Here is a 27758-nt window from a genome sequence, read left to right on the forward strand (position 1 = left end):
TATATGTGATATATAGTACTATATATGAATTAGATTAAAAATTATTCGACCAAAAACGCTATTTGCTTTGAACCTAAAATTCACTATATGCACAAGCCTAGTAAAAAAAGACCGCAATCCACGTATTTCTGTATGTAGAACAGAAGTTAAACATATAGAAATAAAGCAAAGAAAAACATCGAACTCCATGCAGAACTTCATTGTGACTGAATGCCAGCAACCCACTTATTGGCAGACTGCTCTTTTCCCTTGCAGAATAGAAACCTTAGCCCAGCTTTGTGCAATAATGTGGCAGTGGAGGTAGTATCTATAACAATTAGGCTGCAGTCAACGAGCTTTATTCACCGAAAATCGACTCCAACTGCCTACAGTGAAGTGCTGCTGCATACTTTTCAATGCGTTCCACCGACGGCCTATCCACACAAACATGGTGACGGCGCTGCTGCCTATAGTCCGATCTCACCACGAACGAGGAAATCATGTAGTGTAAGGGGACTCCCTAACACACGTAATATTGCGTGTCAGAATCGTCGAATCGCACTAGGCATCAAAACGTGAATCACACGACGAGTAGATGTCTACCGATTACAAACTGCACGTGACACCTCAATGACGCACAGTGGGTACTTTACTATTTTACGAGAAAAACAACTATGGCGCAGTGGGCACTTCGCAACTGTGCTTGCAGTAAACACTCTAGGGCAGTTTAAAACAGCCAACGTTATCACCCTTTCAGCATGGTTGAAGGCAATGAGCGTGGGGCTCTATTACGATATCAAGTTCTACTCTCGAAGGCGAGGCTCAAGTGACTTCCAAATTTTTTTAACATCCGTTCACCAAGAGCACTGCAAATATGACAACGTTGGTTCACATAGCAACAGCTCAGTGCACGAGACAGGTTTCAGGCAGAAACCAAAAACTTTGAAAAAAATTGTGCACGAAATGAGAGTGGACATTGTAAAAAAAGTTACAGATTCACCATAAGGACGAAGCAATGAATTCAATAGCAATATATTCCAATATTTTACGAAGCAAGGCTAGCATTTTCAGGAGCAATAATAATTGTATTAAACATGCACTGCCTAAGTAACAAAGTTTCCTGCGGCGCGGTCAGATGACCACAACAAGGCTCGTGCAAAGTGATGGCGTTGATATACGATGTGAGGCTGGCAGTCAACTCATTTATATCCGATCTCACGCAACTCTACAAAACGCTGGTGTAAGAGAACATGGTCGGTCCATGTACACTCTTGGCACCATTTTTTCGTTTGGAGCGCAGCCCATAGAAGCTACTGCCTGCTACGGGGGGGCACAAGGCGTGCACTGAGTGTTGCCGCAATAGGGCGGCAACCATTAAGTGTTTTCCCCTCACCTTGTTCGCTCACGAGATAAGGGTGCACGCAGACGACCCCGGCCAAAAGGGCGATATTCTTTTTGCAGAAAGAGGAGGCTGGTGCATACTTCCCCGTATGTATATATATATATATATATATACACACACGTGAATGACGGTGGCGGCAGAAAACCAGTTAAAGACTGTCCATATAATTGCTATCGCAATAAAAGCATCAACACCCTTGTCCTATGTTGGCCATCTTAGATGTGTTTCATTGCAGTGCAATAATACAAGCAACATTAACAGACACAACTTAACATTTATTCAACTTGTATATGATGTAAAACAAGGATTTTTTTGTCCTAAAATTATCACAATCAACATTGTGGGTATGTGTGTTCTGCAATAAAAAAATGGCTAGACTATACAATCGTGTCTGTGCTAAACGTTTTCCATCAGTAATTCTTTGTCAGCGGGTGCACTGGAAAATAGGCCTTGTCCTGGAACACCTTGTCTGCAATCTGTCGCTTCCTGAGGTGCACTAGGTCATTCATCTCTGTAAAAATTGAAGAGGCTGGTAAACACAAGCAAATCCGCTATAAGAAGCCTCGCGGATTTGACAGCTCCTATGGTGAAAAAGCGGCATGGGCCAAGTTTCAAAAGATCAACACTTGCAACACCATGCTATGGTATGTAAAGTGCTGGATCAACAAAAATGGGCACAAATGAACGTACCGATAGGAGCATGAAAGTTTGTGTGTATTACTTCCATAAGCCCTAATGCTCAGGTAATGCGCAACAAAAATTCTAGGGTTTCCTATGATGTGTAAGAGTGTTTAAATTTTCCTTCAAAGACGTAGCTAGAGCGTTCCTGAATAAATGTGCCCAACAAACAGGTAGAGAACAGGTTCAATAGCCTGGCAAAGCTGACGAATATAACTATTAAAGGGAAAGACAACCGCTCAGAACTCTAATTCAGATAACCCCCAAATGGAAAGAATATATTCCATGGTTTAAAACGAATCCTATTTTTTCTCATTAGATGTGGATTCATATTTTTATTTCTTTATTAAAGTCACTGTGGGTCTGACACGCGATAAAAAAGTGAGAATGCATACGATGGCAATCACATGACCTTTTACTGGGGCACATTGATTTTTCTAATCTAAAATGTGTCAATACATTTTCACTTGCAGTGAGCAGGACAGTGGCACTGCCTTCAATTTACGTAGGATCTGATGCTCATGAACAGCCTCTGTGGTTAGCTTTGGCAAAGCGTTCTTTCCAACCTTAACTGTGGAGGCTATTGGCACCATGGAACTTCGCTGAATGACTAGCGGCACCTGTAGGCTAGCTGCAGAAGTACCGCTAGGCAGTAAAAGAATTTCACGCGACGACAAGGATCTGGAAGACTTATTATGCTGTTTTTTTATATTAAAAGGATGGTTGAAAATGACAAAATGAAAGTGTTAAAGAACAGTTGGACTTACTCCTACAAAACTAGGATGTTGAGTGCAATGAGGTTTTTTGGGAGGAATATTGGAATCGCTATCATTTCTCAGAATTACTGGAGAGGACATTCGAACTTTTTTTTGGCTTCTTAAATTTTAATTGTAAATTATTACAAATTAGCCACATGCTTTTAGAATCAACCGCTGCAGGTCTAAACACTACTAAGGGGGAACTTTTCATCGATATGTAAAAATACCGGGTAAAAAAAAAATCAGCTGTAAGTCCTCTAGGGCAAAAAAAAAAAAAAAATGTCTAATAACTTCTTAAAATGCTACTTGCCTTCGTTAATTTCATTTTCACAGGCTTTCACCTTCTTTTTTGCATCATAACAGAAGCAAAGAGCGAGGTCAACCTGCAAGAAAAAGGCACACTTCATTAAAAGGAAACTACAGGATGATATTCTAAAGATAAAACTAGAATGATCAAAGCAACAACAAAATGTAGCCGATGGCCTTAAAAATTTTCAGTTTACTGTTTTCTGAATAATCATCTCTTATGTGAGAGCAGATGTAAAGACACTTCAGGCGAAACTATATAGTCCTTCAGAATTTCTCACAATCATATTTACCGACATTGTAAGATTGATCAAGTTTAACCATGACGTCGCTGAGAAGAAAACAAAGTGGCGACGAAAACGCGCACTTAATCAAGAACGGTTTGTGGCACGTGCCCTCGTGGCACACGAAAAAGAAGAAAGAATGGGCTACGTTGGCTGATCAGACGGAGCCAGAAGCTGGAGAGAAGAAGACGCGTTGGCCTGGGTGGACGTCAATGCTCGATAGGGCAAGATTGCCAGAGGTATCTCGTCGAACGTAAACGCCCGAAAGGCTCCGTACACTGCATGTCTTCTGCTCCAATGCCCAGCGGACGCAGCACCCGCAACAACCCGCCTGGCTCTTCTCGTCCGACAGCATAATCACCACCACGGCTACTTCATCGAGCCTCAAACACGGGAGCACGTCGTATTTTTGTAAACTGCTTCTAAAGACGCTTCTCGTGTTCATTGTATTGCTGTGCTTCTGTATATATCTCGTGCGTGCTCTTTTCTGTTAGAATATTACGTTTGTGTGCCGTGCAATTTGCCTCCCCTTCTTTGCTGCTCTAGCCAACGTCTCTCACACCACTCAATAAGCCTGCTCCCCAAATGTTATATTATATAACACTCTTCTTCTCCCCCCTTTCTTTCGGAGAGGGGAGAGAGGTGAAGGACTACTAAAGTGTAGAAAGAACGTCAAAGGCTTAGTAGATTAAGCGGTGAGGCCAAGATTTGCATCTACTGCTTAGTATCCACTGCTTAGTATCCCGAGGCCACTGAGATCAACACTTTATGGTGTGTAATATGTTGGCCACATCAGCTTTTTCTTATTGGTTCAATGTAACAGAACTTTCTCAGGCATGTCTAGCAGCATTAAATAAGCATTCAGAGTGCTTTGGTAGATGAGTGATCACTATTAAAATAGTTATTGTTAGGAAAAAAGCAGAGCTTTATCGCATCTGCAAAACGAGCATGACAGCGTAGAACGACGCAACAAGAACGCATGAAAATTCCACTGTTGCCATATCTGTTTGTTGTGATTTATCCAGGGCCTCTTTAATGTTCCCCAGGATCCGTAACCAAACTTTATAAAAAAATAGCCTTTTTTCGACCGTAATTATAACAGACCAAGAGCTGTATGGGCAAAAGTGAAAATTGGCGAGAGGAAATCTTGCCTCTGGGTCTGCATTGGGAAGACCAATGCAATACGACCGTGATGCGCGAGAGAGAACGCATGCCATGGCGTAGATCTGTATCACCATGTCCGCCAGGTTGGCCAACACCATCTGCTGCTCGATGATTTCCTGCGACGGTGAACAAGTTTTGGCAACAACATTACCACCACGTAGGTACAGTTGAGATGAGAAGTTTTAAGTTTATGGAAAGTCAGATTTTTCCCACACAGGCAGCCGCAATTGAAGATTCGTTCCAGTGTCAGCACATGCGTAGACACAGTGTAAAAACGTCTTACGAGAACTAAACTAAAAATGGACTGGATTCGTATTATGCAAAAAAACTACACACTCAAACCACTCAATGTACACTCAAACCACGATATAACAAACCCGGATATACCAAAATATCGGCTATAACGAAGTAACTGAAAAATGCTCTAGTGTAAGATATAATGTTAGGAATAAACCTTTATAACGAACTTTATTTTGTGTAAGCCACAGCCTTGTTATAACGAGATTTGAGTGTAGATATATTCATTTGCAGTAAAGGTGCACTTTTCACAAAATTAAGTTTTGTGAAACTGCTAGTAAATAAATTTCACCTTTGTTCACATCTAATCAAACAAGAACTTGTAGTCAAGTACTCCAACTAATGTGAGATGGTCACGTTTGGGTGAGAGATGATCGTGCCTAGACAATGTGAATTTTGGTGCTTGCAGAAAGCTCAGCAACTGAAATCTAACTACGACTGCATGGGGGACAGTACTTACTGCTGAGCCACGGTGCAGCACTGGGTGGTTTAATGGGAGATCACAGATACAAAGTATCTCAAAGGCTCCCATTTGTATATGTATATAAAATCAATATTTTTGATCAATCAAAGGCGCCCCTTTAAAGTTCGCTTGCTTTGCCTGAAGTGTGCACAATAAAAAAATGTATATAAAATCAATATTTCTCTGCAAAACTTTGAAACTGTGCTTGAGGTACTAAGGAGGTTTTGTTTAGTTGTGCTACTAAAGCATTCAGAAATGTTTGCGTTTACCTAGCAGTTAGGCTTCTTGAAAATTTACAAAAATCTTCGAAGTTTGCCATTTTTTCCTACGTTAGCTGGAACTGTCTCTGAGGAATCTTAATATTATTGTGGTTTTTAGGAAAGCTTACTATGGTAAAAAAATTTCTAGGCGTCAAATAGACTTCAAACATTTCCGTAAAAAATTTTTTAAGAGGCAGAAATATGCGATTTGTCCAATATTTGACAGTATTTTTCATACTGATGTGGTGCAAAGAAAAATTCTCGTGATGCAACGTTTGATAGACCACTTTATAGCTAAGTAATGAAGAAAGTCTAATAAATTTATTTTTTGTTTAAAAAAATAGTTTTTGAAGTTGGCCTTCAGAACACTCCTGCGTTCCTCTACTGCCACTTCAACGCAAAGCATGTGGTCACCCTTTCCGCTAACACTCATCATAGGCAGCGACAAGGCGTGCGAAGAATATAAGCGGCTTATGAATGGTTGAAAGTCTTGTTGCTTTGATGTCAAAGCCACGAGTATTGAGTTCGCTTTACGGTGTTAGCTAGCTTGGCGTGCCCATTGCCAAGTAAGGAAGCCGCACAGCAGGTAGCAGTATCATTGGCACATTGTGTTACAGGGCTGTCTGCACTACTAGTACACAGAGACAGAGACAAATAAAGCACATTGTGTACACTTTCTCTTATGTGCACTTAATCAGCCTGCACTTATATTGCAACAGTAAATTCATTCCCTGAAAACTGACAGACTTTTCCTGGAAAATTGATCTAAGATCGTTGGACAGACAGCTAGGCACTAATTCAGAGAGAAGCACTCTTTAGAACACCACACAAACTTCGAACATTATGGTGTCGAGGAATATAGCCAGCACGAGAAAAAAAAAAGGGTAAAGGAACAAACGCCAATTTTTATACAACACTTGCCTTTCCATAATGTTGTAAAACTATTTCTACCATGAACTTGAGGCGTTTGACGCAGTACTCCAACGTATCGGCTCCACCCTGCAATAAGAAAGAACTTGTGCTACAATCAAGCAAGTTTTGAGAACCAAGTACATACTAATCATGGATAGGACTGGTCCCAAGTAACAACCTTAGACCGTATGTCACTTCGGAGCTGTTCTTTCGGAGCTGGCCCGTTTTCGCTCAGCCATCTCTTTGCTTGTCTGTCGAAATTCAAAGCAATAATTTCTCAACAACCTTTCTCATTTTCAAATCTTTTGTTAAAACTTGCTGAACCAAGCTCAAAGCTGTACCAAGCTAAACTTAGCCAAAAACACTCACAGATAAATTTTATTTGTTTGTGACGCACTGAAAGTTACATGATAAAATAACTAGTTGTCAACCAGTAACAATTAATTAGTTATCAACCAGTAACTTCTATGAAATTTTGAGACTAGGTCTTAACACTAATCTACAGAAAATAGTTGGAGAAGCTACACTTCTCCAACTCTTCAACGGTGCGTCGTCGATCTTCAAGCACAAGTGCATACATTTTCTTAACATTTTTATCCAACTTTAAAGTTGGCAGCCATCCAGAACGAGGTTAATCATAAATCGGCACTTTCCCCTCCCCCTTTTTTCAACAGCAAAAGCTGTTATGAGATCACAACACGGGTCGCGTGTGCCGTAGTTGCCTGCCGCCGCCGGTGTCTGTAACCGCTATCACACAAAACAAGAAAATAAAACTCACTAAATCAAAAACACAAAGGACACAATGGGATCCAAACCCGCGTCCCCTGCATGCCAGGCCAGTATCCCACCACTGCGCTACGCTGGTGCTTAGAGCTCCTTTGCAAACTGGCCTCAGGCAGGCCTGATGTTGGGAAAGGAATCGTGTCAATAAAGAGCTTTAAAAGAGCAAAGGAACAATCGGGTGCACAACGAGTAGGTAGCCTAATACTCCAATCTTTTATAAAGCTTTATCTTGTTCACCCATTACATTGTGGCACATACTCACTGTGGGGTATTGTGGGGATTAAAAAAGCTTCTGGCCTAATTCTTCATCTTCGTCAGCCGCAGCATAGAAGAATTGCACAAATTTCCTTGCAAGTGTAAAGCGGGTACCATGCTTCTCCGAAGAATGATGAAGGATGGCAAAAGAATGCCTGCCTACTGCACAATGATTAATGGCATAGCGGGTACCGTGCAACTGTGCTTGCAGCAGCTGCCCAAAGAGCATTAAAAAAAAAAAGGCTCTGAAAAGCCGCTCTTCCAGCTTTCGCTGTGACAGTGCTGCACGTTTCGCGCAGGCCTGGCAGTTTTTAAATAGAGAAAGTCACTCATACCCTTGTTTTTTCCATGGCAGTATCCATGTAACAAGTTGTTAACATCACAATAGTTTCCTAGTCATCTTACTGTAGCACGAAACAGTATTTCACAGCCGTACATTTTTCACTTCAATCAACTATCATGGAAAAAATGCAGACAGCACGCAACTAATTTTACGAAAGAAAACCATTGAACTGAGAGAGAACGTTCCCGATAAAAGACACTGGGTGCAATTAGCTGAAAGGAGTTGCATGACGCGCCCCTAAGCGGGAAAATGGTATACTACGCTCGCTCCGGTCAGCGCAGTGCCATTCTGGTTACTTTTGAGCACTCATCGCATGGTCGTCGGTAACGTTTTTTTCTTCGGGATGCAAACAGGTGTTGCATCGTGGCGGAGGATGGTGGAAGGCACTGGTGTAGCTTGGGTGGGGGCAGGTGCTCGTGAGGCTTGAGTGGGCAAGTGCCCCCTTCCGCACCCCCCTGCCAATGCCTATGCCTCATTGTACATACATCCAAAGAATGCCACCTGTGTGATGATGCGCAGCACAGACAACACAAGATAACGTCAGTGACTCACTTGCAAGGACGGATGCAGGGCAGAGTGAAGTTCCAAGTCTTGGACAGGATTGTCAGCAGCATCACGACGACGTTCCCACATTTTCTGCAATGCTGTTAGAGGATTGGCCAGAGGATTCCTCAGCTTCCTGCATTTCGAACCAAAAGTAGCGAGGCTCAAGTTTATGGCGTGAAGTTTTCACACTTAATAGTACTTGAATGAAATTTACACCGGCAGTTACTCGGTCACTGTGCGAGTGCTGGGAAATATGACTTTTTTTTTATGTCATAGTGCGTATTCACCAAGAAAGAAGATTGCAACTTCCCTATTGCTCTTCAATGCACCATAGTGTTGGGACCTAAAATCAAAATTTTATTAAAGTAGTTTACTGTTATCAGTCGACAATTAATTGTTTCATTATGCAAATTTCAGTGCATCACAAAAATATAAATAGATGTAAGAGTCTTTTTGGCTAAGCTTAAATGACTTTTGGTTTGAAAAATGCATTTGGCATGATATTCATCTTTTAAATATTTCAAGCAGCAATACATATACTTGTAAAGCCTTAAGCGATAACCAAATAAAATCTTTAGGCTGACCCGCCATGATGATCTAGAGATTATGCTACTCAACCGCTGGTGCTCGATGCTGTGACTGCAGACCAGCAAGTCGCGGGATCGAAACATGACCATAGTGGCCGCATTTTCGATGGAGGCGAAAGGCCTGTGTACCTTCATTTAGGTGCCCGTTAAATAACACCAGGTGGTCAAAATTTCCGCAGCCCTCCACTATGGCATTTTTCATATCATGCTTTTGGGATTTGAGATGTCAAATAAGAATTTTAGGTTATAGCATTACAATACCTCAAAACACTGCACCTTCAGCAATGATTACATAAAAAAAAAGATAATGCGTCAACTTTCTGTTACACTCGTTGAAATTTTGACAACATTAAGACAAATTTGCAAAACACTAATCATTTCAGTACTAACTGAACAGCTTGTGCAAGACATCTTGAATGTTTCTGATTTCATTCATGCCTGCTATTCTGAGGTTCCAAGAACTTTGCAGGGCAATGGTAACTTAAGAATACACTGGAGAGCCTTGCAACAAATGTTTGAATATATCTTCACCACAGCAGATATTTTCTGTGGACACACATGCTACAACCAATTAAACAAACTTGTAAATTACAGATTCACACTATCATGTTCTTCATTTAGATGTTATTGTATAATTGATGTGGAGGCTTTTGGAGACGTAAATTCCCCAGGGGCAAACTTGTTATTTTACAAATGTGGCACAGCCGCTGGCTTCACAATTGGCGGTCACCACATCAAGTGCTGCTGCTAACCACCAATCCCAACGTTTGGAGGATATCACTGTAGGCTCCATGGATTCCACATGTAATTGTCATTACAGCTCTAGTGCTTACCACATACATCATCAACATTTACTAATAAAGACCTGATCATGCTCTCTACAGTTCTAGTGACAGAAAAAATTCATACAGAGACGTCACCTTATAGAGGGTAGTAACATTCATGACATCAATGAGTTCACGATTGCATGCACATCCAAAGGCTAATTGTACAAAGTTTACTCACAATATGAGATCTGAAAGCTGCTTTCCAGTGTACTGCAGTCCCATCAGAGCAATAAATAGCCGTAGAATTTCATTTGTTCCCTGAATAACAGTGCCAGAAAGAAACAGAGCAAATTCATCACACAAAAAATGGCATAAGAGAGTCACAGAACAGCACAGAGCCTGTCTAACATCATTTATACTGCTCAACTACATTTGAGTGACCTGTTAATAATGAAGATTTTTCACATTATTTGCAGCACATACGAAAGAGTCTAGCTTGAAGTCTGTGTCATTCAACCAATGATGCACTGAGCACATGCAAAAGCCTGCAAGCTAGAGTTTGAGATATACTTCACTGAATGTTTTGACAAAATAAAGGCAGCCCCTGTATAGAGGTACGAAGTGGTTGGCTGAGCGAGATTAAGTATAATATACTACTGCTTTGTATTTCTTGTATATTCGCTTGTTTAGGAATGAACTATTTGCTTGCACGTACATTCTCCTGCTATGCTATCAGCCCACGATTTCACGCAATCTCTACAAGCTTGCTCATTATGCAAGCCCTCGTGCAGAGCCCAACTAACAGCATGTATATGCACAGTGATAAAAAAAATAAAAAAAGAAGAAAGAGAGCCTGCATGACACCAAACTTGATGATCTCATACAGTCCACACACTACTCAGATGCAACTGCTTGTACAAGTGACTCACCTCGAAAATGGAGAGTATTCTGATGTCTCGGTAATACTGCTCAATCGGAAGAGACCTCATGAAACCGGAACCACCATGGATCTGAAGGCACTCGTTGACTACATATTGTCCAGCATCTGAACTGAACACCTGCAGGCCACGAGTAAAGAAAAGAAGACAAGAGTAGAAGTAATGACTTGCTAAAACTCAATTAACACAAAATTAAGCAGCATGAGAGCGTTCTTGTTTAAAAACAGACCTAAAGGAATCGTTGCAACTTGCAGGAGAACTACTTCTCTATCTCAGTACATTGAATCCATTTGATGCTTAATGCTTCACATTGTTAATTTTACAACAATTAGCTCAAAGTATATTGCAATAACTGGCCTAAATTATGGATGTAGTTATTTTCGTGAGAAAGACTTTTGCATTTCATTGCCATGGTTTTCTGCAGGTTTGTGCAGGCTAAGATATGTATGAGTGTGCATACACTGCTGCCTGCCATACACTGCTGCCTGCCATGCACTGCTGACAATGTGCCAGTTGGCCTTCAAACCTCATTTTGCAACTCATATTACAGAGGTAAGCTAACATCAGGATATTTTTGACCCTACAGAGGTAAAGGAGACAAAAAAGGAACCTATCGGGGTAATTTCTCCAAGAAAAATAGCAATAAGAAATATCTTACCTTAACTATGGCACATTCTAGCGCACAGTCAGGTTCCTCGACGACATCAATGATTGCAGATGCGACGTACACCATGCTTTCTATTGCATATGTCAGACTTGTCATCCTATAAATTTTGTCCTGAAATGAGCAGAGCAAAACCGCGAGCCCTTCATTGATGTTGCCTCGTTTTATGCAGTAACTGACGAGATTTTTCAGAACACCACTGAGAGGCACTTGTCCTTGCATTGAGCGTCTGCGCTCCTTGTCCATTGTAACCAAGAGAGTGAACAGGAAGAAAGCTGGAAACGTGTATTGTTGAGAGGATGGTGAAAAGATATGGAGAAAAAGCAGAGTGCCGCTTGAGACTATCAGATGACACCATAGCATTTGTAATCTGCACAGTCGAAGCAGTGGCATTCGCACCTCTGAGACCAAGTGACCAATGAAATAAAAGCACATGTAGAGCTGTGCCGAAAATTTGTCAGTAATCTTTTTGAAGAAAAAGAAGAACCTCATCTCATTAAGCTTAATTTTTAATCACAACTGAATGCATTATAGACCATCACAGGAGTGACATCTTGCACTGATGCATCCCTAAAAATTACTGTGCTTTCGTGCTGGACTAGCCCTTATTACTCACAGTTTGGACTAGTAAAATTTATATCTAAATACACAACAAAAGCGGAAATGAAAGAAAATGAAAATTCCCAGTAATTTATGGTCAATTGATTTCAAGAACTACCTTAACTGCTGCTAACGAAGGCTCTTATACCAAAAAATTTAAGATGGCCGCCAATAAAAATATCTTACGTAAATGATATGTGACGGTAGCTTGCTATGATTAGTTTTATATAATCTACTTTAACTTCACTATGAATTTCTAACAAATGGCACATTATTCACAAGTTTATTAGGGAGGAAGTGGTTACCTTGATCAGGTGGAAGTCGCATAGGGGCTTTTCAAACTGTACACGTTCAACAGCATACTTCGAGGTGTATGCTGAAAAAAACATCAGCAGCACAATCAATGAAGGCACGGTGCAAAAGGAGTGCATTTCTGCTTATAAAAAAGCTCCCATAAAAGCTCTTATTATTGAGCATTGCCAATAAAGCCAGGATGAGCTTGTTACCAATAAGTTCTCTAAGGCCACCAGCCAGGGCACCTCCCATTCCAAACCTCCCATTGTTAAGTACATTCATGGCCACCTAAATGGGGGAGAAGGACAGAAAAGGTGTGTAAGGACAGAGTTAACTAGGCGAATGATGCCAGCCTCTGTACACAGTAAGTTTTGAAACATCAGACCTGACATGATCTCAAACGTGCTCCACCTGACACAAGTGGCATTAATACAATATGACACAAGGATTTGATTATAAGTGGAGGCTAAATACTACCATACAAAGCAATAACAAGGTCGGTATGCATATTCCTTCATGTGATTGTGACAGCAGGAAAACAACATACCCCATTTCATGATACAATGTCGCACCTACCAACGAGGCATTGAAACCAGGTTGTTTTCTGGGTGGACAGTCATCAAAGTATGTCAGCTAAGGCAAACTCAAGCTTTCAAATATTTTTTATAGAGTATGTGGGGCTTGGAACTTAATTTAATAAAAAGAACTATCACTCAAGCCAGAAATGATGCGCAACTCAAACACTCCAGACTATGCACAGTTACTGCCACTGCCCTTCTTCAAACCAAGAAGGTCTGTCTCGCATGCATTTGTTATTTCGTTTGGGTTTGTTATTGTCCTCTCTGTGCAGGTTATTCCTCCGCAAAAAACATTTCGTGCAATCACGTCAAGCTGCACTTTCAAAACACAGCCCTTTTCACTTTCTTATCAGATTAGAGCTTCAAGGAAAAAAAAAAAAACAAAAGCAAGGAAAGAACAAAAGAATGACAACTTGCATAGCCATGGCCATATCATGTACAACAGACAAGTTACATTAGAATTGAAGCACTTGCTAGCCTCACCTTGAACCCATCTCCCACTTCTCCTAAGATGTTTTCAGCCGGCACTGGCGTGTTGTCAAAAAATATCGACGTGGCTGAAATGCAAGATTCATCATTGTTAGCCTTCTAATGTGCAACATTTATGTGCGGCATAGACTGGAGTGCAAGACACACAACATGGTGCAAATACGGATGCTGGAACCTAGGACATGTATGCAGTCAATGAAAATTTTTCAGAAGCTCTACTTAAAATTGATATATGTACTACAAGAATGTCTGAAATTTCAGATGTTGAAACTCTTTACTGTCTAATTTTTTCAGACATGGCACCAGATTCGAAATGATATTTTTTGACGCCCCCATTGCCACTATGATGATTATTTCGTAGCCTTGATCTACCACTCTAGTGCACCTACTTATCCAAACTGTAGCAGTACCAAAAAGTCAGCTTCGGTGCAATGCAGCAGTGTAGTATGTATTTCTTGTCACAGTGTGTGATCCTTAACTATACAGGTGAGCATGCACATAACAAGCACCGAGATACGTGGCAAGACATTACAGCTATGTTCAAACACAGCTGCACTGATTTGGGACTTTGAGGACAGCAAAAATGCCCGAATTTGTTTTCCTTGGACTATCAATCATTCACGCGGTTTTGTGGCCCTTAGAGGGTCAGGAGAAAAAAAGTTTACATTAGCCGTACAAAGCTTGAGAAAGATCGAAGCTGGTCGATATTGGAGGCTTGACGACGCCTTCTTGGCTCATGATCGGTCTTTCTTTCATGTTGACAAAGCAGAGTTGAAGGACAGTCAGTCGTAAACCTTGCAAGGATATTCAAACTCTAATGCCAGAAACTAACATGCAGTAACCTGGCGGTGGCACCCATGCTAGAAGTGCAGGCCTTTTGTCCTTCGTACTCAGCTCGTGCCAGGCCAGAAAAATACTTACTATTTGATCCTCGGATACCTAACTTGTCCTCTGGCGTGCCAGATGTGACGCCACCAAAAGACCGTTCCACAATAAATGCTGTTATCTTGTCTTCTTTTTTTCTCTGCAGACAAAAAAAAAAAGAATTTTCAGAACTCGGCAGTGGGCACTGTACAGGGAACTGTGTACCTTGAGCTCATAAGCGGTCCTTAGCTAAATACACAATACATAAAAAAATGTTAATGCAACTTTAGCTTCATGTAATACAGTGCAGTCCACTTATAACGATACCACATATAACGATATATCGGTTATAACGATGGGTCGACTTAACAGTCTCATTTTATGCATTGGGGCTATGGGGAAAAAAACCATATATAACGATATGTTATCCACCGCATATCGGATACAACGATGAAAAGTTTGCCGTGGACGGCATGTTTCATTCAGAATAATCGTAACTTTTAGATTGATAAGTTCCTCTGAAACGAACTATGCCGAGACAAGACGAAAAGTTAGCGTAGGCGAGTACCTGCCGCCACTGCAGCACAGCGCCGGCAGCGCGTCCCGGCCGTTCAAAAAGCCGAGGAGAGCGTCGCGAGTTGGCGCGACGGGCTACAGATGGCGCCAGCTTTGTCACGTTTTGCGCCTCGCCGCGCGTCGACCGCGGAGAGGCTGAGAGAATTAAAAAAAAAAATGCGAAAAGCAAAGCGCCGCGCTCCGCGGCTCCCCGCCTTCTACAACGGCAAGCCGGCAAGCTACTCGTAGCTTGCCGAACGAAAGCGGGAAAGAGAGAGAAAATAAAAAAAGCGAAAAGCAAAGCGGCGCGGCGGCATCGGGGCGGGGCCTCGTTGGCATTCCGGCTGTGTACCTCTGGCTGTGCTTTCTTCCTCCCACTGCTCCCACCCCGCCGTCGGTCAGTCTCTCTTCCTCAGCGAACCCGTGATGCGTTCTTCCGAGTAAGAAATAAAGTCTTGTTTTTGACATCCTACTATCTACAATATTTATTAATTGGTGAAAATAGCGAAATGAAGCCTGGAGCTACAAAAGGTACGTCCGGCGACGATTTTTTGGCGGCAGTCCAGATATAACGATCACCGGTTATAACGATCATATTTTTAGGTTTTCTCGATATCGTTATAAGTGGACTGCACTGTAGTGGCATTTTGCACCAATAACAGGAACACCACATGCCGCTGACATGAGTTGCACTGTCACAGCCTCAAAACTTCAGTACCTAACAGTAAGCCTAACTTCTCTGAAAAGTCACAGTTTCCAGCAAGGGCAAAGCAATGAATGGGATAGCAACAAATTGGAATGTCATGCAAACAATGGCACGCAAATTCAGACATGTAGCTCGCTGCTCACGCACAAAGTACACATGAAAACAACACACACAGGACGAGAGTGAACTAAAATGCACTGCCAAAACAAAAACGTACTCGCAAAACGTACTCACAGGTACAGACAAGCACGAACTAACAAGTGTCATAGTTGTTATTTTGCTGTGTTTAAAAAGTGTAATTTTTTGCAAATGGGGACTCTGCAGATAACGAAGTGACCTTAATTAACCTGGTAATTACACAACACAATCGTTCCAGTGAAAGCCCAAGTCGAACCATTATCCCCCACTACAAGATAAATGCCTGCACGCACGGGTGCATACTCCCTCGCAGAGCAAAGTATGTGGGAGAGATGAGCGCACGAGTACGCATCGCGACGAGCGGGGTGCCAAATGCGCCCTTTGCGCCATCTTGCTGGTGATGCTGAGAACATGTGCTGATATTTCCCCCGAGATCGGTGTACCACCAGCGGTGAGTTGTGTTTGAACATTGAAGACATGCTCTTTCTTGCCTTAACGGTAAACGCCACGCGCTGCCATGCAAGAGGTCCCTCGTTCGATTCCACAGGTCGGAAACATTTTTCTGAATTGTTTTTCTTAGAGGCTTTTAAAAATATATAGATACATATACTATATATATATATATATATATATATATATATATATATATATATATATATATATATATATATATATATATATATATATATATATATGGGACATGATGGCGATGGCAAAGAACAGTGGAGAGTGTTGATATAACTATTATCACAATAAAACTATTCCCACCTGTACACAATATGCTAAGTAGAAACAGTGGCTGACGATCTCTAATAATTAAACTTTGCATGCTAAGCAGGCTACAGACCTGTTAATAAGCTATCATGAGGCGTGACTGTACTTTTTGTAAGTTCTTGTAAGTACATAGTATCATAACAAACACTTTCAAACGAAAAAAGATTATTGTTGCTATTCTTTTGGTAGCAGTTGAAAGGGAAATCCAAGGTCTAACGGTAGCATTGCACAATATAGATGAGCAATCAAGGTATACGTACATCTACTCCCTCCACTCTGACCTTGGCAAAAACAGTCATAATATCAGCGAAGCCACCGTTGCTGATGTAGATCTTGTTGCCATTCAGGTAGTAAGTTTTTTTATCAGGGCTAGGGGTCGCCTTGAGCTGAATAGATGCCGCATCGCTACCACTGTATGAACAAGAAAATAATTTATTAAAAAAACTGAAGGGTTTCTTGCATGTTTTGCATCTTTAATGCATTACATATTGTGCATGCATTACAAAGGTAGCTACCTAACAGCGCGCTGCAACAAAAGAATAAAAAGAGAAAGATTGACAGTCCACAATTACACCCAGAGCACTTGCATCGCTTGCTGCCTGAACACGAAACTGGGATGAAGATTTGAGAACCCTGTTAGAGGGCATTCCTCTGTTGAAAGGAACACAGGAGTAGCATGGATTTGACTACAGAATTCTGGCGAGCATACGACCGTCACTCTTTGCAGGAGACAAGTTATGTTCGGCAGTAGTGGCACCTCTCTATACATCTGTGCAGTGCACCGTCATAGCAACGGGAAGCACTCACAGCAATCTGCCAACAAAGTTAGAAATATATGTATGAATGAAACTGAAAAGTGAACACAGGGACTGTGTATAGTTCTGTGCGGTACACAAGGCAGGTACATACTAGACTAACTGTGGGTACAATCTGAAACGAAGATAAATGCAGCTCCTTCTGTGGCAGCCTCAGCTCTGTTAATATTTTTATGTGCCCATCGTTATGCAGTGGCTATAAAATAACAGCCTTCTTCTAAATCGATCATTAAAATATTTGCAATGTGATCGCGTGCAGGATTCTGGCTGCATTTTTTCTGCACCTGGAAACTGTGCAAAAGGTTACTGCATCAAGTTACCATGCCGGAATTGAGGCTAGCCCGCCGCCTTTGTGCGGGCTTTGCCGCTTCTTTAAGCATTCTCATGTCCCGACATGATTCTCCCCTCCTCCGTGGTCAGCCGCGCTGGGAGAGCGGGAAGTGACGTTTAACCCCTCTCATCCGGTAGCAAATGTCGACTGTGGCGCCCCGCGCGCGGAGTCTCTCGGGACGTTTTGCGCACGCGCGTCGGGAGTGAGAGAGAATCTTTCCAGGAATGACATGGGGTAAGCACGCACCTCTTTTCCGTCCGTGAGCTCCCTTTGTTTGGGGCTCATTCGGACTTCGCTAACGGAGCCTTACGCCCGCGGCAAACGCTTACCTTTTGTCACCCCTTTCGAACGCTAGGCCGATGAGTGGTGCCGTGTACTAGTGCAAGGTCGAACAGCGCCGACCCGTGTCTCTTCAAAGCCAACGCGTGCGCCTTTGCCCTCGCTCGAGAAACTGGGCCCTTTGTCTCGGTGAATCACTTTTACCACGGAGACGTGCTCGCGGCACCCTGGGTAGTATTTCTCGCCCGCGGCATATATAAGCCCATTTGCTCTCCTGCCGTGCCTTTGCAACGAGCTCTGCACTGCGTTTTCGGTGTTGGCGCAGAAAATAAAGTGTTGCGACCTTGAGCAGTATCGTGTTCTCGCCACGGCGACGGGTAACACGTGCTCTGCGGGTTGCTAAGATCGAATCCTTGCTAGTGGACGTAATCCTTTGGCATATGTGTACACTACAACCAGTAAAGAGTTCCACAAAAACAGGCAGCAATAAATCCACTTACCTTGATGGCTCAGTTAAGCAAAATGCTGCTATGTGCTCGCCCGTTGCGAGCTTTGGTAGGTATTTCCTCTTCTGTTCTTCATTTCCGCACAACAAAATTCCCTGCAAGGCAGCCATAGGAATCACACGTTATGAAAAGAGATGTCTCAATGGCAACTTGCTTGTTTGTAACATTACTTGCAGAAGTACAGCCTCACAATTATAATCATCATTAGCACGGTTTGAAGTTGAGTGAAAGAGTTAGTGACGTTGTCATGCCAACAGTGTCTAAATAAAAGCTTGACAGTAGATTGGTTATAAACAACTGATCCTAAGTGTAAACCTTGAAAGAAGAGTAAGTATACATATTTGGAACATCTTCCAGTCCCACAATCTAGTCGTCACCCGACAAGCTTAATTTGCTTTCTCCTTGAAAACTGTGCAATCGCTACTTTCCTAACAAGAATACCATGTCCTGTTGAGAGAGCAAACGCCATTTCTTACTTGGAGATACCAAGGTAGGTCACAATAACACAAGGAAAGGTCTGTAGATATATGGCTTTTGTTGCTGCATGTTCGAAAGATACTGTATTTGCACGGTAGTTGGTCGACCCATTTTATCTAAACTTGCAATGCAAAGTTCGGTGAGTTGACTTACATTCGAAACCGAAACTGGAACCACCAGTTACAGCGCAACAAGAAGAAATGAGTAACACTGAGATATGGTTACGACATCCATGTTTGAGTTCTGACACCACATGTAACATATATCATATTTTCTTGGGTATAACCAGCACCTTCAATGACGATTCGCGGAAAACTTTTTGAAAATAATCCCCGCCTTGGCTGCAGAGCTAGATTCCCTGCATAGCTATTAAGCACTGCCGTGAAGCAATCTTAGCACACGGGTATTTGCGTTTTATGTTTTAACATTACCGAACACATTGTGGTGCTGGTTGGTGATGCTTTCTGAATTCAAATATAGCAGCAACACTTTTTATGCGGTCAGCAGGGCGAAGTGGGCGACAGAACGGGCGGTGAGTCCACCTATGGAGCCAGCAACCATCCTGTCATGCTCTCTCCTGTCTTGTCCTGATTGGACACGAAAAAGTCACGCAAGAAACTCGCGTCTTCGCATCGGAAACGGGAAAGCCGTGGACCCTACTTTAAAGCCAGCAATGCACGGACATCCAAGTTCACGAAGAAGGATGACAATTGAGCACGTGTAGTCAGCCTAGCGACTACATGAACAACTATTAAATGTGTTTGCGTGGGTCTTTGTTTTTTCTGCTGGATGATGTTAAGAAGGTGGAACTACATTCAAGTCGGCTTACATTCATGTAAATGCAACATGCACTTTTCTTGTACATACTAGATACGCTCTAAGAGACGGCATATCAAAATAAATGTACACAGCAAAAGTACCCAATGGCTCGCAAAGCAGCCTCAGCTGTGGGTCACGGTGCTGAGCAAGGTTTTGTACTAGAAAAGAACATGTGATGTGCATTCGCAGCGTTATGTAGATGAATGAAAAGAGGCACCAATAATGAAAAGCATGTAAATCAGTCCCCATTGTCCCATTTTGTTTCTAAGTCACAAACTGAACCACATTCTACCCCGTTCACAGTGAATGTGTTGCATCCTTGGCTGACAGTACTCCTTCTCCAATTCACAGCAGATCAAAGTCACCAAAATGACCAAAGCAGTGGAAAAGCCATTTACAGACCTTAATGCCTATAGAATTGTGCGCTGCCAGAGTGACACCCAAGGATGCATCTTTTCCAGTGACTTCACATATCCTTGCATATTCTGTAGCTGTCAGGCCAAGGCCACCTAGAAAAACAACCAAACATCAGCAATTGGTGACATATACTGCAATTCTGGACTGAAAATGTTAACAAAAAAAGATTAATGGAATCATAAATGCATATAAAGCTTAAAAGGTTGTTGATCAGAAGATATGTAATTATTCGGGCCAATTAAAACATCAGCGCCAACAACATACGAGCTTGCTATATTTTTCAGCGTGTAAGTGCCAAGTAAGAGCAAACATCAGCTGGGAGCCATAACACCTAGTTGCACATCACATCAAGTAGATGAACCAATTCAACATGAAATAAGCCTGTAAAGCCCAAAATGTACAGATATATATCACAAAACAACATGCCTCTAATAATACACACAATAAGAAAACTCTGGTTAACATAATATTACAACTCTGCCATTGTACTTTGAAACACAAAAAAAGTCTGAACATTGTCCATATGGCACTGAAACATTGCAACATAAACATTCCAGTTTTAAAATAGCAGATTTGCACAACAGCAGCAAGTGGAATACATTTTCTGAAAGCTGTTGCCAACTCTGAGCGGCGGGAACAGTTGAGTTACAAAGTCTCAATGCTTACATTTTAGCGTTTGACAAATGTATGCTATTAATGTGCAAGTATTGTTAAAATATCTTATATCCTCTAAGAACAACTGTGCAGTGTCTTTGCTGCCAAGCACAAGCTGTCATACCCTAGGATATGACATAAAACTTTATTTACTTGTACAACTGATTTAGTAAGTGCAAATATTCAGATTAATGCTGGTACTTTTTGCCTCACTTTTATTTTTGCTGGAGCATGGCCAACCAGGCCTGCCTGGACTAAAAAAAGTTAACAATGAGACAAACATGATGCAATTTCACAACACAAGATGCTGCACCTACCATATTCTGTTGGAACTTGTAATCCAAACAGTCCTAGAGCCTTCAAGCCATCCAGAATTTCCTTTGGTATGTTCTTTTCCCTGTCTATTTTGGCAGTGTCCACTGAAACAGTCCAGTTTTGGTCAGAAACATTAGGACTGGTAACACACATGAATGAACGGAGCTCACCATTTTCGTCGTAGAACCTCCGGATGGCCTCTACCATAGCTTCAAGCTCCTCAAGCTTCTCATCTGATAGCACCTCTGGGTACGCTAGCATAGCCTGCAGATTCAAAATTGAGGATCATGTCACAGACCTCTATGCCTCAACACCAACGTTAAGCCGCAGGCCATCTGTTCAATCGCATCTTCTCGAACTTTACAGCACACCAGAGCTTGATGTAGCTGCGTGTCCTGTTGTCAAATGTCTTCCTGTACCATGATCCTCAAACAAAACAAAGCTGCCATTATGCAGCGTTATAACTGACAGCAGTACAGCAGGAATGAAACAAAACAACACGTACCCAATTTAGCACTGTCGATTGTACTCCACGTCACAAACAAACTTGACTCGCATTACTGTCACTATGTTGCCCATAATGTTATGTCAATTTGCCACACTACACATTACTGAGAAGTGAAAAGTACTCCCATGAAACTTGACCATAAAAACATATGCAACGAAGTTTGAAGATCTCATATCAAAGATCAGCTCTAAAACTGGTAGCTTTTTTTGTGTGTGTCCGTATCACAAAAGTCTAACTATATCTCAGTATTAAATTATTTTATTTAAACATCATGTTTCTAACTTGCTTCATTTTGTAACTATTGCCATTACCGTTACACCCACTGCTTTACATTATCCTTTATATCTCATGCTCGTTTCACTAGGTCATTTCTTGGAATCCATTTCTTTTCATGGGTGTATTATGAACATTAAAGACTAAAAATATACATCATTGAATTTCACTGATAAGCTAAGCCAGCCTTGGGGGGGGGGGGGGGGAAAGATATCTGCATAAATACACATGGGGCATAAGAAATACATCAGAATTAAAATTTTATTATTAAAAGTTGGATAATATTATAGAAATTTCCTATACAAAGGGTATTCGTATATATAAGTTAGTAATTCTGTGTCGTCCAGGAAATGCCACTACACCTTTCCAAACGTACTACCTGTAGTCCAACAGCTGTAGTAGTAAGCTGGATCTGAAATAAGTTCAGCCTCCTAAAATATTACTCTTATCTCTAATGTTTTTTGACACAGCTGGGTTCCAGCAAGAGTTATGTATTCTATGTTGTTGAGAATAAAGAATCATTGAGCTGCCACTCCCAACTTAATTTTTTCTTGCACAATACTACTCAGTTGTGCAGCAATCTGTATATACGTATATAGCACTTGTTTTGTGTGTAATGTGCAACATGCAATAAGCGTTAAATTGTACTTTGAAATGTTTGATGGCGAGAACATTCACAGGTGCGCGCCAGCAATAAGTTTTTTGAAAAGTAGTGAAAGTGCGAGCCATAGACATATTTGGAAGTTGCGCCTCCCTGTAGTGAGGTAAAAAGGGGGCTTTTTTTACCCCTCCCACTGTCTATGTGAACGAAGGCCCCTTGTCTCAACAAAAACTAACTTACTTACTCGCAGCTGGTTACCATAGAATTCTCTATAATTGATAATTAGGCTAGCACCATTATGTTACGTGTCAGGCTATTTGTGAAGAAAGCAACGTGATATAACAGCCATTCAGCAAGCATTAGAAGCTGAGTAATAAAGAAGCAACAGAATCTCTTGGCCACTGTCATTACGAGCTAGAAGAGCCAACGTTGGTACCAGCTGGTTACAAGAAAACACACGCAAAAACAGGGGAAATGCGCTAGTTCTGTTCATCTGTGTATCTGCTTTTTTTTTCGGGGGGGGGGGGGGGGGGGGTCTCAGTAGCATGGTGCAATCAGTAATCACATGAAGAGAAACACTTAAAGGGCCCTGTGACATAATACAAGCGAGTTGTTTTCACACTTCTTTTCTAACTGTGGCAGGCACCAATGCTGTTTCAAGAGTGGCAACGCCAAAAACAAAGCTGTTATAACTTTATTTCTATTGAGAAACCACACTGTTATCAAACTAGAGTGACACACCACGGCTGTTTTTGTGATGGGAAGTGACGCTTTACCGCATTGAAGTGACGACATGGGCCGTGTGCTTTGATTGGCTCAATGTGACAAGTATAATGCTCATACAGTGTCTGATAGGCGACACTACCTGGCACTAAAAACTATAAAATCACTCTTTATACTTCCTCAGATACAAAAATATTTGTGGTTTTAAATATGAAAATGTGACAATTATGCACAACAGCCACCGTGAGACCAGTCGTCCAGTGAATCTCTGTAACAGGCGCGATGATTAGAAACTGCCTTTGACATCAGTGGAAGAGTGAAATGCAAAAAGGGAATGTTTTATTTCGTCATTTGCTGGGGTGTTGGAGTTTGAAGGTTAATAACCTCCGTTGTCGTGTACAGATTTCGATCATCTTTTAGTGTGTTCATCTCAGTATTCGCACGACATGAATTTCACCAGTGCAGAATACAGAAGAAAAGGCATGGCAGGGCCCCTTTAATTCAGGAGTGCCTGTACAACTAGAACTCGAGAAAGCTGTGAAAGCCGGCTCTATCTAGTTTACAGGTGTTTGGCGGGCATCAGCCAATTATGGAAGATGTTGGTGCAATTGGATTTCACCGGCATCAATACTCTCCGCTGCTGTAGCATTTACAGAGTGGCCGTGGAGCAGGATCCTGAACTGTCAAATCAGTTGCATACAAAACGTGGGCCCTCGAGGCATAATAATAATTTCTATTTTTTTTCTTCGATTTCTTTTCCCACAAAAATCGCAGGTCAGCTTTGTTATAACACAGTTTTGTCATTTATTTTAGTTCGTCACCCTGTGACAAAATGGGATAAAAAACTGGGGCAAGCACCTGTGCAAACTATGTACACATAGAAGGGTTCAACAAGCTATTTTCTGTACATGAAGCAAATTCAATCTCAATCATAATTTTCTTACAGTCCTAATTATTATTGCTTTTTTCTTTTTCTCTCATCGTTTTTTAGCTATTGTAACGCACTCTTCAATGAACTCTTTTAATAGGCTAACGTAGGTAGGGCGAACTTGTGCCCGAGAATAATAACACAGCTAGATTGTCTCGAGGATTCACTTCTGCCTCTTCTTCTACGTTCTTCTTTTTTCCAACACAGTTCGCGCGCAGCTGGGTCCCGCAGGCTCGTGCGTCGCAAATTATCTAGAAGACACAAGTATTTGCTAGCGCGTAATTTAAAGTCACATTGTGTCATTGCCCCCCTTTCCAGAGTGCATCGTCCCGATGCTTGTGTCGAACTGGTTGTATGGCAGTCATTCACAAATCCTCGTCGGGGATGTCGTTAACGTCAAAGAACGTTGTATCTTCAGCATTTCATTGCCTGTCGTGATATGGTTTCATCCTGACGACATGCAATAAGTATTAAAGGTTCAAGTTATTTCCACCAGAAGAAACATACGAAAACATCTGCAAAGCAGGATTAAATGCTCAGTGCTACTAAGCTGTTGTTGCATGCTGCCTTTCCTAGAAGCCTGTAGCCATATAGCACACCTTTGCTAAGCTGTTGTTTCCCTAGCGAAAGGTTGGTGAGACGCAAAAGATAAATCATGTGATTCACTCATAGCCTCATATTGTTCACTCCATTGAAGTGAATTTTCGTAATGTCGATACAAACTTGTTTTCAGAGAATTTTAGAGTAGCTATTAATAGAACAACTAAAAACATAAAACCAGCTTACTTTTGAAAAGGTGGCATATTGGATTCATTTCATTTATTTGCGACAATAATGTTGGGGGGAGACTGCGGGAAAATGAGCTGATCAATCATATTGAGGGTGTCCTTGTCATCCTACATGTATGTCAGCGTAAACGGCAATTTGATTACATGTTATGATTACTGACAGGACCTGTAGTATTATGCAAAAGATGTCTTTGTCACTTAGAAATATAATTAACAGTAACCAGCAATCTTTGTTCTGGTTTAGTTACTTTTAAAGTACACTGCTTAGATGAATACTCTCACAGTGTATTTATCAACTCTCAAATGAGTCATTATGCTGAAGAGACCATCAAAAACATCCTGTGCTGCGCTCGTTACATCACCCAGCGATTCTAGGACCTTGGACATGTGCTTCGATGGCGCAGAAAGTTACTGAAGTGCTGCTGCAGTCCCTGAACACAACAAATCTGAGCGACCACCTGTAGACTGCACGTGCTCCCCCAAGTGTGCTCGTGCTTTTGTGCATTTCCTTCCCTCTCTCCTATCTCTTTTCTCCCTTTCATCCCTTTTCTCTGCACAGAGTAGCAAACCATATGTGCGTCTGGTAAACCTCTATGCCTTTCCTTGCATCTTTCTATTTCTATATACAAACTAAAGTGCAATCACAATCAGTATTACATGAAACGAAGGAAAACAATTATAGAGAATTGAACAAAAAGAAAAAACACTTATAGTGCAAGGAAATGCTCCCCAATTAGTTTTCTTCTTGTGGTTACTCTTGCGATGGCAAAATGTAGGTTCACTTTTGTCACAACACTTCTGTAATGATGTAACTTTGCTTTCATACTTTGTGGACTATCGGAAATTTTAGCCAATGAGCTTATAATAGGTATGAGGCATATCTTTCAAACTTAACATGAACGGTGGCCGGATGGCTTTTGAGGCTAATAACCTCCCTGAAGTGTGCAAAGAACACAGCCCAATGTTGCACTGGAGGTGAACAGCAGCTCTTGCGGGCAACTATGGGATAAAGCTGGGTTAGGTTAATGAACTTTCAGTGCTTTTGAACAAAAAGAAAATATTCAGAGAGGGAAGAAAAGGCATCAGGGCAAGGAGGCCACTGGTCTTTGACCAATTTGTACTGCTGGAAAGATGTTTTGCTGCAGCAGCACAACCTATTTCCATACATGCACAGGTCCGCTCCTTTCCGCGTACCGGTCAGCAGAATCTGGTCTCGGCATACAACGCACAGTAAGCAATATTCTAGAGCACAACTTTATTTCACAGTACATCTGTACTGAACTGATATGGGACAGTGCGAAGGGCAAAAATGCAGATTGGTTCCTGAAGCCTACAACATCAAACAAGAGCCTGATAAATGTATTTGCACTGCCCCTATCTGGATGGCAACGAAAGAGTGAAACCACATGCGTCTTGTGCAATACACATTTGTGTACAATGGCTTCATTTCAAAGTCCTGAAAAATTTCATTAGAGAACAAGTTAACAGTATACTCACCTCAACATATTGCTTTCATTGAAAACAGCTGTCTCTTAACTTTATAATTAACCTAGCATTTACGTCAGAAGAACAAAAAGCACTTCATCTATGAACAGGCAATCACATGAGAAGGCTACATTTTAAAAGTAATTAAGTAAAAGCAAATGCTGGCTTCAAGTTTGCTGCTAACATTTTTCAGGAGCTTCTACTGCAGTATTTACTTTTTAAGAACTTCATGGGCATACTTTTATGGAGTGAAAATCAGTTCAATGCCCGCGCTCTATTGTCTCACTCTGAATTTTTCCTTTACTTACAAAAGAGCTGAAAATGCATTAAACCGGAACTACGAACACTGCCGCCAATTTATCCTCCACAATTATTGCTGCTGTTGCAAGCCATATCTGCCCGATTGCGGTGCGGTTGCGACACATTGCATTCTCGTTGTGTGGTTGGGTTAAAGGAGCACACTATTTCATGATTTGATTACACGAATTAGATGGTACCTGTGGACAATCCTAGCCGTTAGCCCACCGAGTTCCCTGCAGAAACACGCACAAGTTATAACCAGTTAAATTGACGTCGCAACAATCAGAGTGCGCCCTTTCATTGATTCCTACACGGCTATTCCGCAGTGCATCTTTTATCTCTGTTTATCCTCCCCATTCGCCTATCCACCTCCGTCTTTCACCCCTTTGGGGGCGAATGCTCTGCGGCCACCAGTCGACCCCTATTTTTTTTTCCTACTACAGGCCGGGCGACCCTGATGAAATCTTGCGAGCAAGGTTGCGGTGCAGGAAAGCCTTCAATCATGTAGGAGGAAAGAGGAAAAAAAAAAAACAAGATCACGACCGTGTGCGTCAATTGCGTCACTGCATCAGTTTGCGATGCTGCTGGGAACACGCTTTCCGTCAAGATTCAATAAGAAATCCGGGAAAACTAGCACACAGTGTTGCGACTGCGCTCGATGAAATATATGACGACTGCCTCGTGCAGTGTGCTGAGCGATCGCCGTTTTGCGTGCGCGACCTTTTTTACGACACGCGCTTTCATAGCTTTGACGCAGTAAGAGAAACACTCACTCTTTCCATCTTTCCAACGAACATATTCTTGACGAAAGGCTCTCGCTTGACTTTTCCCATGGACAGATCGAGGGGACGCTCTTCGACCACCGGCACTCCCATGTGCGGCTTGGGAGCCGTTTCCGAAACGAAGCGCCGTAGGAGAAGCACGACGTCGTTCTGGCTCGGCGAAAACGTCCTACATCGCTTCAGTGCGTGTTTCAATAGCAGAGACATACTTGAGCGTTCCTTTTCTGAGTGTCCGAATGACCCCGGAAGCTTACACGAACATAATGCGCATTACTCGAGCACGCACGCTTTCCAAAACACTTTCGCTAGCCGTCCGGAGGGCACGAGCAAGCACAAGGCACGACAGAACACAACCAGAGAACGCACAGAGCGC

At 41.9% G+C, this 27758-nt stretch overlaps 1 protein-coding gene across 1 annotated transcript; it reads right to left on the reverse strand.

Annotated features, from left to right (window-relative positions):
- Window positions 1–1635: 1635 nt before the first annotated feature.
- On the reverse strand, window positions 1636–27738 carry LOC119174792 (complex I assembly factor ACAD9, mitochondrial). The gene is made up of 18 exons (XM_037425859.2): window positions 27377–27738; window positions 21168–21261; window positions 21000–21101; window positions 20014–20120; window positions 18310–18410; window positions 16645–16795; window positions 14269–14371; window positions 13342–13415; window positions 12493–12568; window positions 12292–12362; window positions 11381–11500; window positions 10714–10842; window positions 10023–10102; window positions 8437–8563; window positions 6513–6590; window positions 4559–4687; window positions 3128–3200; window positions 1636–1892 (listed from the first exon to the last, which is right to left on the reverse strand). The coding sequence occupies exons 1-18, from the start codon at window positions 27590–27592 to the stop codon at window positions 1792–1794; spliced, it is 1932 nt and encodes a 643-aa protein (XP_037281756.1). The 5' UTR covers window positions 27593–27738; the 3' UTR covers window positions 1636–1791.
- Window positions 27739–27758: the final 20 nt, after the last annotated feature.

This window comes from Rhipicephalus microplus, chromosome 5 (assembly GCF_043290135.1).
Source record: "Rhipicephalus microplus isolate Deutch F79 chromosome 5, USDA_Rmic, whole genome shotgun sequence".
Lineage (NCBI taxonomy): Eukaryota > Metazoa > Arthropoda > Arachnida > Ixodida > Ixodidae > Rhipicephalus > Rhipicephalus microplus.